Genomic DNA, 13,807 nt, shown 5'->3' with positions numbered 1-13,807 from the left:
TCTCATTGTTCTGGAGACTGAAAGTCTAAAATCAAGCGTCAACAGGGTTGGCCTCTCTCCTGGGCTTACAGATGGCTATCTTCTTATTCACGTGGTGTTCTCCCTCTATGCCTGTGGCCTAATAATATCTTCTTGTAAGGACACCAGTCAGATAAGGGTCCACACTAATGACCTCATTTCAATTTAATCACGTCTTTGAAGAACTTATGTCCAAATACAGTCACATTGAGTTACTGGGGATTAGAACGTGAACATAAGAATTTTGGGGGGGACACAATTCAACCCATTAACATTGAGCTTAAGTCTTTTCTCCCCTCCCTCCCTTCCTTTCTGTGTATATTGAACACCTATTATGTGCCAGACATTCAGCTAAGTGGGGGTAATGGTAAGCAACAGACATGGTCTCTGCCCGGTAAGGTTTACAGTGAGGTAGGACAGATTTTTTAAAGAGTAATAACAAGTGCCATGCAAATATTATGCTTTGGTAATGGATGCCAGGAAAGCCTTGCCCTTCCCATCAGGCTCCCAACCCGGCTGGGCGAGTGAAAGGACTGCGTTATGAGATAACCCGCTGGGCACGGTGGCTCACGCCTGTAATCCCAGCACTTTGGGAGACCTGGCGGGCGCGAGTTGAGGTCACGAGTTCGAGACCAGCCTGGACAACATGGTGAAACCCCGTCTCAACTAAAAGTACTAAAATTAGCTGGGCATGGTGGCACATGCCTGTAATCCCAGCTACTCGGGAGGCTGAGGCAGGAGAATCGCTTGAGCCCGGGAGGCGGAGGTTGCAGTGAGCCGTGATCGCGCCACTGCACTCCAGCCTGGGCGATAGAGCGAGACTTCGTCTTAATAAAAAAATTAAAATATTGGCCGGGCGCGGTGGCTCACGCCTGTAATCCCAGCACTTTGGGAGGCCGAGACGGGTGGATCACGTGGTCAGGAGTTCAAGACCAGCCTAGCCAAGATGCTGAAACCCCGTCTCTACTAAAAACACAAAAATTAGACGGGCGTGGTGGCACGCGCCTGTAATCCCAGCTACTCCGGAGGCTGAGGCAAGAGAATCGCTAGAACCCGGGCGGCAGAGGTTGCAGTGAGCCGAGATCACGCCACTGCACTCCAGCCTGGGCGACTCCAGACCAAGTCTCCGTCTCAAAAAATAAAAAATATATATATATATATTTTAAAAACTGAGCTAACCATGAGGTTAACGAGTCAGCCACTTGTCAAACCAAGAGACGCGCGTTTGCTACAAAGCAGCGGAGGTCTGGTCTTAATCAGCAGCAAGCACCACCTCAAACCGCCCTTTTCTATGACGCAGAGTCTCTCCCCCTCCCTCCCTGACTCCGCCTTTTCCCTGCTTGCGGCCCTGCCCCTCGCGTCCTCTCCGGCTTGCTGCGCACCCTCCCACAACGCGTCTCCCTCGGCTCTAACAATAGGAGTCACTCGGCCACGCCTGCGCCATAACACCTAGGGGCGGGCCCAGCCGGCGACGGGAGGCGGGGAAAAGCGACGCAAGCAGTCGCGACGCCATTTGCTGCCGCCAAGCGTGGACGCAGGCGGATCTCTGAAGAGCTCGGTCGCGATCCTCTCCCGCGCACGCTGCCTGGCCTCCAGCACCTACTTGGTCCCGCGCGCTCCCTCGTGTCGCCCCTCGGAGCAGCAGCCGCCGCGGTCTCCGCTACCCGGAAAGAAGTCAGAAACTCCGCGAGGTCGCCGCCACCGCCATGCCCAAGAATAAAGGTAATGCCGCCCGGACCCCCGGACCACGGCTCTGCTCGGCCGGGTCTCCCAGGTCCTGCCCGTAGATTGCAGGTCACCCAGGCCGTAGTGAACCTTTTTCCTTCCCCCACTGCCTGCCCGCGGCTGAGCGCCCCACACGCGACTCTGAGCTCGGGAGAGGAGCTGGGAAGTTAACTCCTGTTGCTCAGTTTGGCCACATTGGGGTGGAGCCGACGCCATTTTTGTAGGGCCTCCTGCGGGAGAATGTGGGCTTTTGCCCCTGATTCGCGCCAGACTGACCGCTGCTCGGTGGGGACGGTGGCGGGAACCTTCCCCGGGGCGGCCTAGGCTTAGTAGATAGGCCCATTTGGCCTTCCCGGGCATGAGGAGTTAATCCCTGGAAGCCATTCTGAACTTTAAAAGAGTGCTGTCTGCCTTCGTGAGCACCAGGTACTCCTGCATGGGTTTCTTTATGGACAGTTCAGTATTGTTGAGGCTACTCGCTGTCCCTTGTGAACAGTGGGTGAAACCTTGATGCATTTCTAAGGCTCACCTCTAGAGATTTACTCTCTCCATCCCTCTACAGGATATAGCTTATGTTTGTTTGCTGAAGACTTGTTCCATATTTAGCCAAGTTTTCTACTTTTGCTTCAGATCATGCATATGTTGTGAGAATAAAGACCTAATTTAAGTTTCCTCCATTCTGAGGCTAAGCGTTCACAAATGATCAGACTTGAGGATAACTTTATTTGGGATTTCCAAAACGGAAGGCCTAATCTTAAAAAAAAAAAAAAAAAAAAAAAAAAAAAACCACTCCTAAAGAAATTACTTTTATGCATTTACAGCGTTCCTGTCATTTTTAATAGCTTTATAACTTGAAGAAAATTGTGCGAGTAAATATAGGGAAAATACTGTATTTTCCTACAGGAGAAGAGCATACTTCATAGTCCATAAGTAGTCTCCTTTGATTATTCATTCTAGAGTAAACCCTCTCCTGACACAGGCCTACTTCTGCTCTCTTTTCTACTTGACAGCTGGCTCCAGGGATTCTACCACATTTCCTCTTTGTAGCTGTCACTTATTACTTTATCCCTTAGGGTACTTGGTCGAGGTGTTCTGTGCACAAGTTGGTGCAGTCCTCTCGGGACACTCCACCTTGCTGCCCTCGGAGATCAAACTTTTTGTAGCCAGGATTTTCACTGCTCATTATTTTGGAAAAGATGGAGTTATAAACAAAAAATTTTTTAAGTCTTATAGTTTTCTTTTGTGTAATCCTTTATTCTCTCTGAGGTGGTAAGGGGGTCACTTCCATCTTATTCTCACCTTTATTTCTAGTAATAAGATTTCCAATTCTTCCACCAGGCTGTAAGCTCTAAAAGGCAGGAATAGTATCTGTCTTAATCTCATTGGATTGCTAGCACTTGACACTTAGTAGATGCTCAATAAATATTTGTTGGTTTAAGTCACCTACCTCCTGTCGACTCCACCCTTAGGTGAATAATAGGTTCTGCTTTGGTTCCAAGGGGATAGGACTTCTACACTAAATCACATCTAGTTCCCTAGCCTCATGTCTTAAGAAAGAGCCTTTCTGGGAATTTCTCCAAAACAACTCTGGTTTAAAGAATGTTGATGTCACTTCAATTGTTGTACACTCAGACCTAGTTTCATTCATTCAACAGAGAATTTAAAGAACATCCCATTACATGGCAATAAAATACAAAGGGGAATGATCAGGGTGTGGTTAATTCTGGTAAGTAGACAAGTAATGAATATTTTCTTAAATAACATTTGAGGCATACAAAAAATATAGCTAACATGATGGACCTGGGAACCCATTACTCTGAATTTAAGAATTACAACGCAGATTGAGGTAAAGCCCTAATCACCTTTTACTCTCTTTTTGGAGATAATCACCAGGCTGAGTTTAGTGTTTATCATTCCTGTACTGTCTGAAACCAATCAATTCTTAGTTATCTTACTTAGAGGAATGGTACTTTTCATGACCCCTGAATTTTACGAGATGAGATTTACTAACGTAGAAATAAAGTCGTTTATTGTTGTTTTTCTTCATTGGAAAATCCAGAAGCCCTGTGAATATAAGCTGTGGTTACACAAGTAAGGGTAAAATTTGCCACATACTATGTGTTAAGTGACTTTTGCTTTGGATTGATTCATGTCAACTTATTCTAGAAATTCTTAGAAACCCATCCTCAAATCAGGAAAAGGGGTATCATTTGGCCCACTCATAAGCATTTAGGGTATAGTGCTCCCACACTTTGAAGAAGTTACTGCCTATGATTTTTAACTCACCACTCCGTTAGGAATGTATGGACTATTCTTGACAGATTCATTTGAAGAAGTAGTGAACTCAGGTACGTAACTCAATAAACAGAGCAGGTATGATCTTGCCCTAAAGGAGCTTGCGCTCTGTTTTGCAGATCTGGCATGATTAATGGCTTGATAACTTTTCTCTTTCTAGGAAGTTAGTTTCAGTGTTCCCTAAGAATGCCTCAGATACTGAATTCTAAGGACTCTGGGTGGGTCAGGAAATTGTAGAGGCCCCCCTAAAATGGCACAGGGCAATGTGAGACTGCCCCAGGAGACAGTAAGTGGACTTGATTCAAGAAGTTAGATGTCTGCCTTTGCAGTGATCAGGTGCACATTCATGATTCTATTTGGGTTATGAACTTTTTGCTGCCTCCAAGCTCTTCCCATGAGTCTCTTAGTGTCATTACCACTTACAGTCTTTTTCCTGCCTCTTGGAAATGGCTGCCAATGTGGTTTCCTTCCTGGAATGGGAGCAAAATGCTGTGGAGAGGTAAGCTAATGTGGGGGCTAGGGGCAAAAAACATTGTGACTTTGGTCATCCCAGCTTACTGACTGTAATCAGTGAACTGATTTACTCACTGAAGCTAAGCGACTTAACTTCTCTGAGCTTCAGGGAACTCATGGGTAAACTGGGAATAAATGAATGTTATGACCTCATGGGGTGATTGTGACAAGTAAATGGGCAGAATTATTGCATAGTGGTTAAGAGCATGGTCACTGGGGTCATATAATAGAAACAGGGATGTTGAGTAGGGACCAGCATATAAAAGAAAGTAAATTGGGTACTGAACAGATATTTTTTATTTTTTAAGAGACAGTGTCTCGCTATGTTGCCCAGGCTAGCCTGGAACCTCCTGGGCTTGCTCAAGTGATCCTCCCACCTGAGCCTCCTGAGTAGCTGAGACCCTAGGCGCACACCACTGCACCCAGTGAGATTTCAATATTTATGGTACTCTGCTACCAAAAGTTTGAAAAACACAGTTCTCTGTCCAGACACTGTCTTCACTTAATTTTGAAAGTATCGGATTCCTTGCATAGGTCCTGGCTTTAGAAGACACCCAAGATTTCCGCTTAGAAGAATATGCATAGAATTGCATTTTTATTTCAAAAGGATGGATGCTAAAGTGAAATGTTTTTCTATATTTTTAATATAATATCTGCTATTTATGTGTATTTTATGTCAGAAAAATCCCCAAAGGAAATTCCAAGAAGGGTAGGGAGGTGATAATGTGTTAATGTTGGGACTGGAGATTGTAAATTTAATATGATTGAGTAGCTAAAATAGATGAATTTTTTAATTTAAGTGATGTTTTAAAAAATGGTTTTATAAACCTTAATTTCATTTTATTTCATACTGTTTTACAGATAATTAATGTCATTTACCTCCTTTTCTTTTTTTTAAACCATCAGGTAAAGGAGGTAAAAATAGACGCAGAGGTAAGAATGAGAATGAATCTGAAAAAAGAGAACTGGTATTCAAAGAGGATGGTCAGGGTAAGTGTTTTCATAAATTACGCTTTTTAATATAACATCCTTTCTTTTTTAGCCGGGGACTTTATTTTTTTGAGACAGGGTCTTGCCCGTTGCCCAGGGTGAAGTGCAGTGGCACGATTACAGCTCACTGCAGCCGTGACCTCCTGGGCTGAAGCAGTCCTTCCACTTCAGCCTCCCAAGTATTTGGGACTACAAGCACACACCAGCACGTCTGGCTAATTTAAAAAAATTTTTTAGGCTGGGCACAGTGGCTCATGTCTGTAATCCCAGCACTTTGGGAGGCCAAGGCGGGCGGATCACGAGGTCAGGAGTTCGAGACCAATCTGACCAACATGATGAAACCCCGTCTCTCCTAAAATTCCAAAAATTAGCTGGGCGTGGTGGCACGTGCCTGTAATCCCAACTACTCAGGAGGCTGAGGCAGGAGAATTGTTTGAACCTGGGAGGCAGAGGTTGCAGTGAGCTGAGATCGCACCACTGCACTCCAGCCTGGGTGACAGAGGGAGACTCTGTCTCAAAAAAAAAAAAAAAAAAAAAAAATGTGTAGAGATGAGGTCTTCATATGTTGCCCAGGCTGTTCTCGAACTCCTGGGCTCAAGTGATTCTCCCACCATGACCTCCCAAAGTACGGGGAACTAAGAATGTGTCGTATAGTTCAGAGGGAATTGAGCCTCAAAAGCTATGGTTGACAGTTCTATGGTATAGTTGACAGTTCTATGATTAGCATTTTTGATAGTGAATGGTACACATAATATTTTGAGTAGACCATGGGCATTTGAAGGATGAGCCTGAAGCCCTTATAGACCTCTGCATTCTCCCGTGCCATTAGCATATAACTTCATAAACTACAATAAAATGAAACTGAACAGTTAACTGATTTTATTAGGCTGAAGAATATTGTAAGTGCCAGACCAAGATACATAGCACTAGTCAAATAAATCCTAACTGGATCGTTTGCCCTTTCCTGTTACTTTTATTTCGAGTCATTTCAAACCTACAGAAAGTTGCAGTATTAGTGCAACAAACTCCCTTAAATCCTTCATCTGTACACACACATATAAAGAAATATATATGTACACATATATGTAGGATTTCTTTTTTCTTTTTTTTTTTTTTTTTTTTTTTTTTTTGAGATGGAGTCCCGCTCTGTCTCCCAGGCTGGAGTGCAGTGGCGTGATCTCGGCTCACTACAAGCTCCGCCTTTCGGGTTCACGCCATTCTCCTCCCTCAGCCTCCCAAGTAGCTGGGACTACAAGCACCCGCCACCATGCCCGGCTCTTTTTTTTGTATTTTTAGTAGAGACGGGGTTTCACTGTGTTAGCCAGGATGGGTCTCAATCTCCTGACGTCATGATCCGCCCGTCTCGGCCTCCCAAAGTGCTGGGATTACAGGCGTGAGCCACCGCACCCGGCCGCATCTGTAGGATTTCTTGAGGACCATTTGAAATTTAGAGACGTCATGTTACTTTTCCCTTACTTGATCATGTATCTCCTAAGTGCAAGTATATTTTCTTATGTAACTAGAAGAGAATTATCACACTCAGGTAATTTGACATTGATATAATATCTAGTATATACTCCAAATTCATATTTCCTCAGGTAGTCCAATAATTTCCTGTACTTTAGCTTTTAATAGAACTTTGGGTGGATTTATTATGCCATACATATAAACCAGTAAACATAAGATACGTTTTCTGGCTAAAAGTCCTTTTGTTTCTTAGCCTTGGTCATCCTTGCCTCTAAAATAGCAGCTGACTTGACTTGGGCAGACGCTGTTTTATTACTTTTTCCCTCACTTCGGAAGAAAGGCTGCTTTGAGTTGACCAACCATGTTGAGGTGGTAGGTGGGTGCTAGACTCACTGTAGGCTGAGTAATTGACTTCCACAAGTCAACCACACTGTTGAGCCTTTCAAAATGAAGTCTCGGTATATTTACAAATTAATGGACATCGTCTCTGGGGATTAGTCATATTCTAATTCAACAAAGACATTGTCTGAAGTTTGTTTTTGTTTGCTAAATGAACTAAAAATTATATGAGATTTGCACCTAAAGGTACTGAGGTAAAGGAGAGCCAGAAATGGGGTAGTCAATCTATGTATTCAGAATGAGTCGATAATTAAAACATGTCTAATAGCAGAGACAGTATGTTATAGAAATGGCATTCCGTTCTCTGAGATCTGCTTTTACTGAAGTGGATCAGTGATGAAACTAGCCAAATCTGAGCATCAGAAGGCTTTCCAGTCTACCTGATGCATGATCTCTACAGTTCTGAGAAGCAAAACTATAAATGTAAAACAATAAGGGCATATGTCTGGTGTGTGTGTGGGATGTATGTGTGTGTGTGCACCCACATGTGTTTATAAAGGTAACAGTTGTAGGAATGAATGAGATTGGGAGTTGGGGGGGTGCGTATGTATGTCTATGAAAGCCTAATCATTTCTGGGCAATGATGTAAAGGTTTTACTACTGACCTTTGTAACTATGAAGGTTTCTACACTTGACCTGAGCTCAGAAAAAAAAAAAAAAGAAAGAAATGGCATCATAGAGTCTTGGTTCTAGCTCTGCCATTAACTAACTTGATGTTTATCACTCCCTTATGTTTGTTTTTATTTTTAATATATGTATTTATTCCCAACTGGTGCAACTTTATTCTCTTGACAGTTTTATGTGGACTTTAAGTTGCTGTTATCAAAAGTTGGGCAATATTCCATACCCTTTTCCTTTCTCCCCGCTAGAGTATGCTCAGGTAATCAAAATGTTGGGAAATGGACGGCTAGAAGCAATGTGTTTCGATGGTGTAAAGAGGTTATGTCACATCAGAGGAAAATTGAGAAAAAAGGTAGGTGTGATTAGTTTTACTTTAATATAAAATCGGTTAAGGGGGAAAATCCCTCTACAGTTTTTAACTGCCCATGGACTTCATTTTTGGAAATTCCCAAAAGACTTACCTAGGTAAACAGTGATTTACCTATAAGTAAAATAACAAGGTCTGTAATGGTAATTTTATACAGGTTCTAATGTTAAAGAAGCATTTTTATCACTTATATTGTATTCCTGCCCAAAAAGTCCAAATTGAGAGACATTCTGCAAAAACAAACGGCCCAGCTTTTTTTTTCCTTGTCTTTTTTTTTGATACAGGGTCTCACTCTTATCACCCAGCCTGTAGTGTAGTGGCATGATCTGGGCTCACTGTAGCCTCACCCTCATTGGTTCAAGTGATCCTCCCACTTCAGCCTCCCGTGTAGCAGGGACTACAGGCCTGTGCCACCATGTGTGGCCAATTTCTGTATTTTTTATAGAGATGGGATTTCTTCATGTTGCTTAGGCTGGTTTCGAACTCCTGAGCTCAAGCAATCAGCCCGCCTTGGCCTCCCAAAATGCTGGAATTATAGGCATGAGCCACTGTACCCAGCCAGATGGCCCAGCTCTTAATGAAATATTACTGTCATGAAAGTTTAAAAAAAAAAAAAGCTAGGATACTATTCTAGTTGCAAGGAGACTTCAAGAGACGTGACAGTTAAATGTAGTAGGTTGCCCTTGTTTGGATTCTGATTTAGGAATTGGACATATAGCTGTAAAATGTACATTAGGAAAATTTGAATATGAGATATTACATAAACATTGTATTAATGTTGCATCTCCTGAATGTCATCGTGAATGGACTGCCTTGGAAAGTAATGATTAATTCACCATCACGGTAGTTGAATTCAAGCAGATTTATTAATCAGGTTGACTAAAAGTCCCAACTCTGATTTTGTATTTATTTTTTTAAATTTGGTATGTTAATCCTTCTGTTCCCATTCCCAAACTAAAATCTTTTTTTTTTTTTAGACAGAGTCTCACTCTGTCATCCAGGCTGGAGTGCAGTGGCACAATCTTGGCTCAGTGCAACCTCTGCCTCCCAGGTTCAAGTGTTTCTCTGGCTTCAGCTTCCTGAGTAGCTGGGATTATAGGCATGCGCCACCACGCCTGGCTAATTTTTGTATTTTTAGTAAAGACAAGGTTTTACCATTTTGGCCAGGCTGGTCTGGAACTCCTGACTTCAAGTGATCGCCTCCCAAAGTGCTGGGATTATAGGCGTGAGCCACAGCGCCAGCCCAAACTAAAATCTCTTCATTTCTTTTTTTTTTTTTCTTTTAAAGAAGTTTATTTATTTATTTTTTTGAGACAGAGTCTCACTCTGTTACCCAGGCTGGAGTGCAGTGGCATAGTCTCGGCTCACTGCAACCTCCATCTCCCGGGTTCAAGCGATTCTTCAGCCTCCTGAGCAGCTGGGATTACAAGCGCATGCCACCACGCCCGGCTAATTTTTGTATTTTTTAGTAGAGACAGGTTTTTGCCACGTTAGCCAGGATGGTCTCAAACTCCTGACCTCAGGTGATCCGCCCACCTTGGCCTCCCAGAGTGCTGGGATTACAGGCATGAGCCACCGCTCCTGGCCTAAAATTTCTTAATTTCTAAACTAATTGATTGTTACTCTGGAATTTTCTTGATTCTTCGTTATTTTAAATATGATGGGCAGTGACTTTTCTTTTGTAGGTTTGGATAAATACCTCGGACATTATATTGGTTGGTCTCCGAGACTACCAGGTAAAAATTACATGTAAATTTTTCGTATTTTACTGGCTTAAATTTGATGAGCCATTTCTTAAGAGCCAGTTGTGTTTTAGGCATTGTGCTAGGTATCCCAGGGATTATGTTTAAATCAAAATCTGGGAGCCATTATTCTAGGGGATACAGCTGAATGAGTTAAGTGCCCATCCCACAAAAGGCTCATAGCCTGGTAGTGGAGAGAGTTAAGCACACAAGTAATTACAATACACATCACGACATAGGTATGTGCTATAAATCTATAGGAGCACTTGGGAAAGAAAGAAAGAAAGTGGTGGTTGCCTTTCATGATCGTAACCTTTGACTCTGTCGACTCATTGTGGGTCTGTGAGATCCATTTGACACGCACCTATTGGAAATCATCCCTGTGTGATACTATCTCTATTTGTATAGCCTTGATCATACTTTGATTAAAAAAAAAAAATCCAGAATAAATAATTTAAATCTTCACTTTAAACCATTGTTTCTGAACTGTGGGCAGTTTTGCCGTCCAAGGGACATTGGCAGTGTCTGGAGACTTTTCTGGTTGTCACAACTGGGGGATGGGTGCAGTGCTGCTAGCATGTAGTAGATAGAGGCTGGGGTGGGCACAGGACAGCATCCCATAACAGAGAATGGTCCACCTCACAATAATCCATAGCGCTGAGGTGAGAAAGCTTGCTTTAAATTCATACCATTTTAATGTCCATTTTTTTCTTATGATCTAACAATAACCCCAGAAATAGGAAGAATAAGTAATTTCCTGTTCGATAGATAAGGACACCAAGGGTCCGAAATGAGTAACATTTTGACTGTAAAGTGACAGCCAGGACCAACTTCTGATTTGAAATTTTTCGTGATCCTTCCATGCCCCTCCTACTTACAGGGTGGTCTGTGGCTCAGTAGCATCTTCTGGAAGCTTGTTAGAAATACAGGTTCTTTGACTCTTCAGTCAGAACGTGCATTTTAATAAGATCTCCATAGGTTTCTATACACTTTACATTTTAAGAAGTACTGGTCTGAATCACACTGTCCTTGAAGTTGAAGCAATCTTCTCCCTTAACTGAGTTAAATTTTCAAATAGGGAAGTAGAAACATTCTAAGGCAGTATTTCTCAGTGGGACTTTTGCGTCAGAAATACCTAAAGAACTTCTCACAATACTAATTATTGGGCTTCTCTTCACATCTGCTAATCTATCTTCAGAAGATATAAAAGCTCCACAGGAGATTGTGATTGATACCTAGGCGAAGAAACACAGATAATACAGAAAGGTATAATTTCCTTAGGTCATTATACCAGTCTCAGTTCAGTCTCAGTTTTGGAATTGCAGTGTTTGATCAACCTGCAAATTATTGTCCCAGGGAACTTTTGTACTTCAAAAGACTTCTGATCAAAGGGTAATATTAAATAATCTAAAATATGGGGTATGCGCAGTTCTGCTCTTACTAAAGTGAGATCTTTAAATATATTTCCCAAGCTTGTTAATCATTCAGGCATGTACATAATAAGCTTCCTCTTGGGTTAAACCCAAGGATCTTTTTCAGAGGGTATGAGAAAGCTTTAAAATTTAAAAAGAGAAAGATTTATAGTAAAATGGTGAGATTTGATTGTTTATTCAATATGAGAATTTATGAAATAACTGATAATATTTCGTCATGATCAGTTTTTTAAAGTTATTTGTCTCTATTTAAGGATAACAAAGCTGACGTAATTTTAAAATACAATGCAGATGAAGCTAGAAGTCTGAAGGCATACGGCGAGCTTCCAGAGCATGGTAATGTCTGAGTTACTATATTACCTTGTCATATGGTATTTAGGTTATCTGTTGCTGTTTAGGTGAAGGAACTGTGGATTTTGCTTATTTACTTTAGTGCTTACATTTTTAGTTTTAAGTATGCCTGCCTATGCTTCATAATACTAGATACTATAAGAAAGAAATTACTGGAATTCTGTTCCTAATAAATATGGTGAGGAGTTATATTCTGTAAGCTTTGGACTTTCCACATAATGCTAACTAAAGGAATAATTTTGTTATAGAATCTATTAAAATTCCTTCCTCGAGAGACTGTCAGTGCTCATATGGGTTAAACATGAAGTGCAAGTCAGCTGGGCATGGTGGCACACGCCTGTAGTCTCAGCTACTTGGGAGGCCAAGACGGGAGGATTGCATGAGTCCAAGAGTTCAAGGATGCAGTGACCTATGATCATGCCACTATACTTGAGCCTGAGTGACAAAGTGAGACCTTGTCTCAAAAAAAATTAAAAAAAAAAAAAAAAAAAAAAAAAAAAAAACCATGAAGCAAGGGCAAGTAATTAGGTACCGTTACTGATTTTGTTTGTTTGTTTTGAAATGGAGTCTCACTCTTTTTCCCAGGCTGGAGTGCATGGTGTAGTCTTGGCTCACTGCAACCTCTGCCTCCCGGGTTCAAACGATTCTCAGCCTCCAAAGCAGCTGAGATTACAGGCATGCACCACCATGCCCAGCTAATTTTGTGTTTTTAGTAGAGACGGGGTTTCACCATGTTGGTCAGGCTGGTCTCAAACTCCTGACCTCAGATGATCCACCCACCTCGGCCTACCAAAGTGCTGGGATTTCAGGCGTGAACCACCATGCCCAGCCTCATTACTGATTTTTATTAAAAAGTTATATTTCCATTTTATTATTGTATAATATCCCATATGATTTTTTAAAAGCAACATTTCTTGGTTTTCACCCTTCCAAATACAAAAGTAATGAATTCTTAATGCAGAAAATCTCAAAATAAGTCCCTTATAACCTCATCAAAGGGGAAATGTACTTGACATACTATTTTGTAGGCCTGCATTTTCACTTGGCAGTTACTATTTTTGGCTCTGTTGTATCTTATTAAGAAAAAAACATAATTTTATTATATTTTACTTAAGTATGAAAGTCCTGCTGAAATTACTTAGCATTTCTGATCTAAGAAATGTTAATGTATATAGGAATAGGACTAGCGCTTCCTGGTTCATTTTCATTGCTTAGGGATAATCATGATTTGACCAGATCTTTCTGATTGGTGAGTCTATCTGATGATTAGTGAACCAGCTATTCTTAAGCAAATATGTTGTTACCATGTGCTCAAACGTATTGAGACGTATACCTGGAAGTTATAATAGCTTCAGAATTAGTGTAATTAGAGCCTTCCTTACTAAAAATACCTTTGCAAACAAAAGAAAATGGTAACACAAATACTCCCATCTTGACATAGCAGTGACACCGCAGGGAATTTTGTTTCATAAAATATTCTTTATAGTAATTGTCTTATATAAAAGTTAGGAATGCTTTTCTTATGATGAAACTTTGATTAAATTACAGTGCTGACTTATGAGTATTTCTTACTCTGTCCTTAGCTAAAATCAATGAAACTGATACATTTGGTCCTGGAGATGATGATGAAATTCAGTTTGATGACATTGGAGATGATGATGAAGATATTGATGACGTAAGTAGATGTACCTTGTGTTTTCCAATTTTTGTTATTATCCACGGAGAAACCAACTTTCCTCTAACATCCATTAATTTTAAGAACATGGGACACTTAAATGAGGGTATATTTTGAGAATTGCCTGAATTAAATAGTATTATTTAGAAGACACCTAGTCAAACTGTTTATATTTTGAGAATTCTTTTTTTTTTTTTTTTTTTTTTTTTTT

At 41.3% G+C, this 13,807-nt stretch overlaps 1 protein-coding gene and 2 non-coding genes across 3 annotated transcripts in view; all 3 read left to right on the top strand.

The window, feature by feature from the left end:
* The first annotated feature begins 1,500 nt into the window (after window positions 1-1,500).
* The window catches only part of EIF1AX (eukaryotic translation initiation factor 1A X-linked), a 17,910-nt gene continuing 5,603 nt past the window's right edge, over window positions 1,501-13,807 (top strand). Inside the window, exons 1-6 of the mRNA XM_032756668.2 lie at window positions 1,501-1,740; window positions 5,458-5,541; window positions 8,277-8,380; window positions 10,081-10,131; window positions 11,825-11,906; window positions 13,505-13,596. Coding sequence (XP_032612559.1) covers window positions 1,725-1,740; window positions 5,458-5,541; window positions 8,277-8,380; window positions 10,081-10,131; window positions 11,825-11,906; window positions 13,505-13,596 — 429 coding nt within the window. The 5' untranslated portion in view covers window positions 1,501-1,724. The remainder of the gene's footprint in view (window positions 1,741-5,457; window positions 5,542-8,276; window positions 8,381-10,080; window positions 10,132-11,824; window positions 11,907-13,504; window positions 13,597-13,807) is intronic.
* LOC116812360 (small nucleolar RNA U2-19) lies at window positions 7,736-7,815 on the top strand. The gene has a single exon (XR_004370662.1). It is a non-coding gene; the product is annotated as a small nucleolar RNA U2-19 (small nucleolar RNA).
* On the top strand, window positions 7,983-8,052 carry LOC116812359 (small nucleolar RNA U2-30). The gene has a single exon (XR_004370661.1). It is a non-coding gene; the product is annotated as a small nucleolar RNA U2-30 (small nucleolar RNA).

The sequence above is a fragment of the Hylobates moloch genome, unplaced genomic scaffold, assembly GCF_009828535.3.
Source record: "Hylobates moloch isolate HMO894 unplaced genomic scaffold, HMol_V3 SCAFFOLD_7, whole genome shotgun sequence".
Classification (NCBI taxonomy): Eukaryota; Metazoa; Chordata; class Mammalia; order Primates; family Hylobatidae; genus Hylobates; species Hylobates moloch.
The sequence above is the reverse complement of the archived record's forward strand: the minus strand, read 5'-3'. Positions and strand labels throughout refer to the sequence as shown.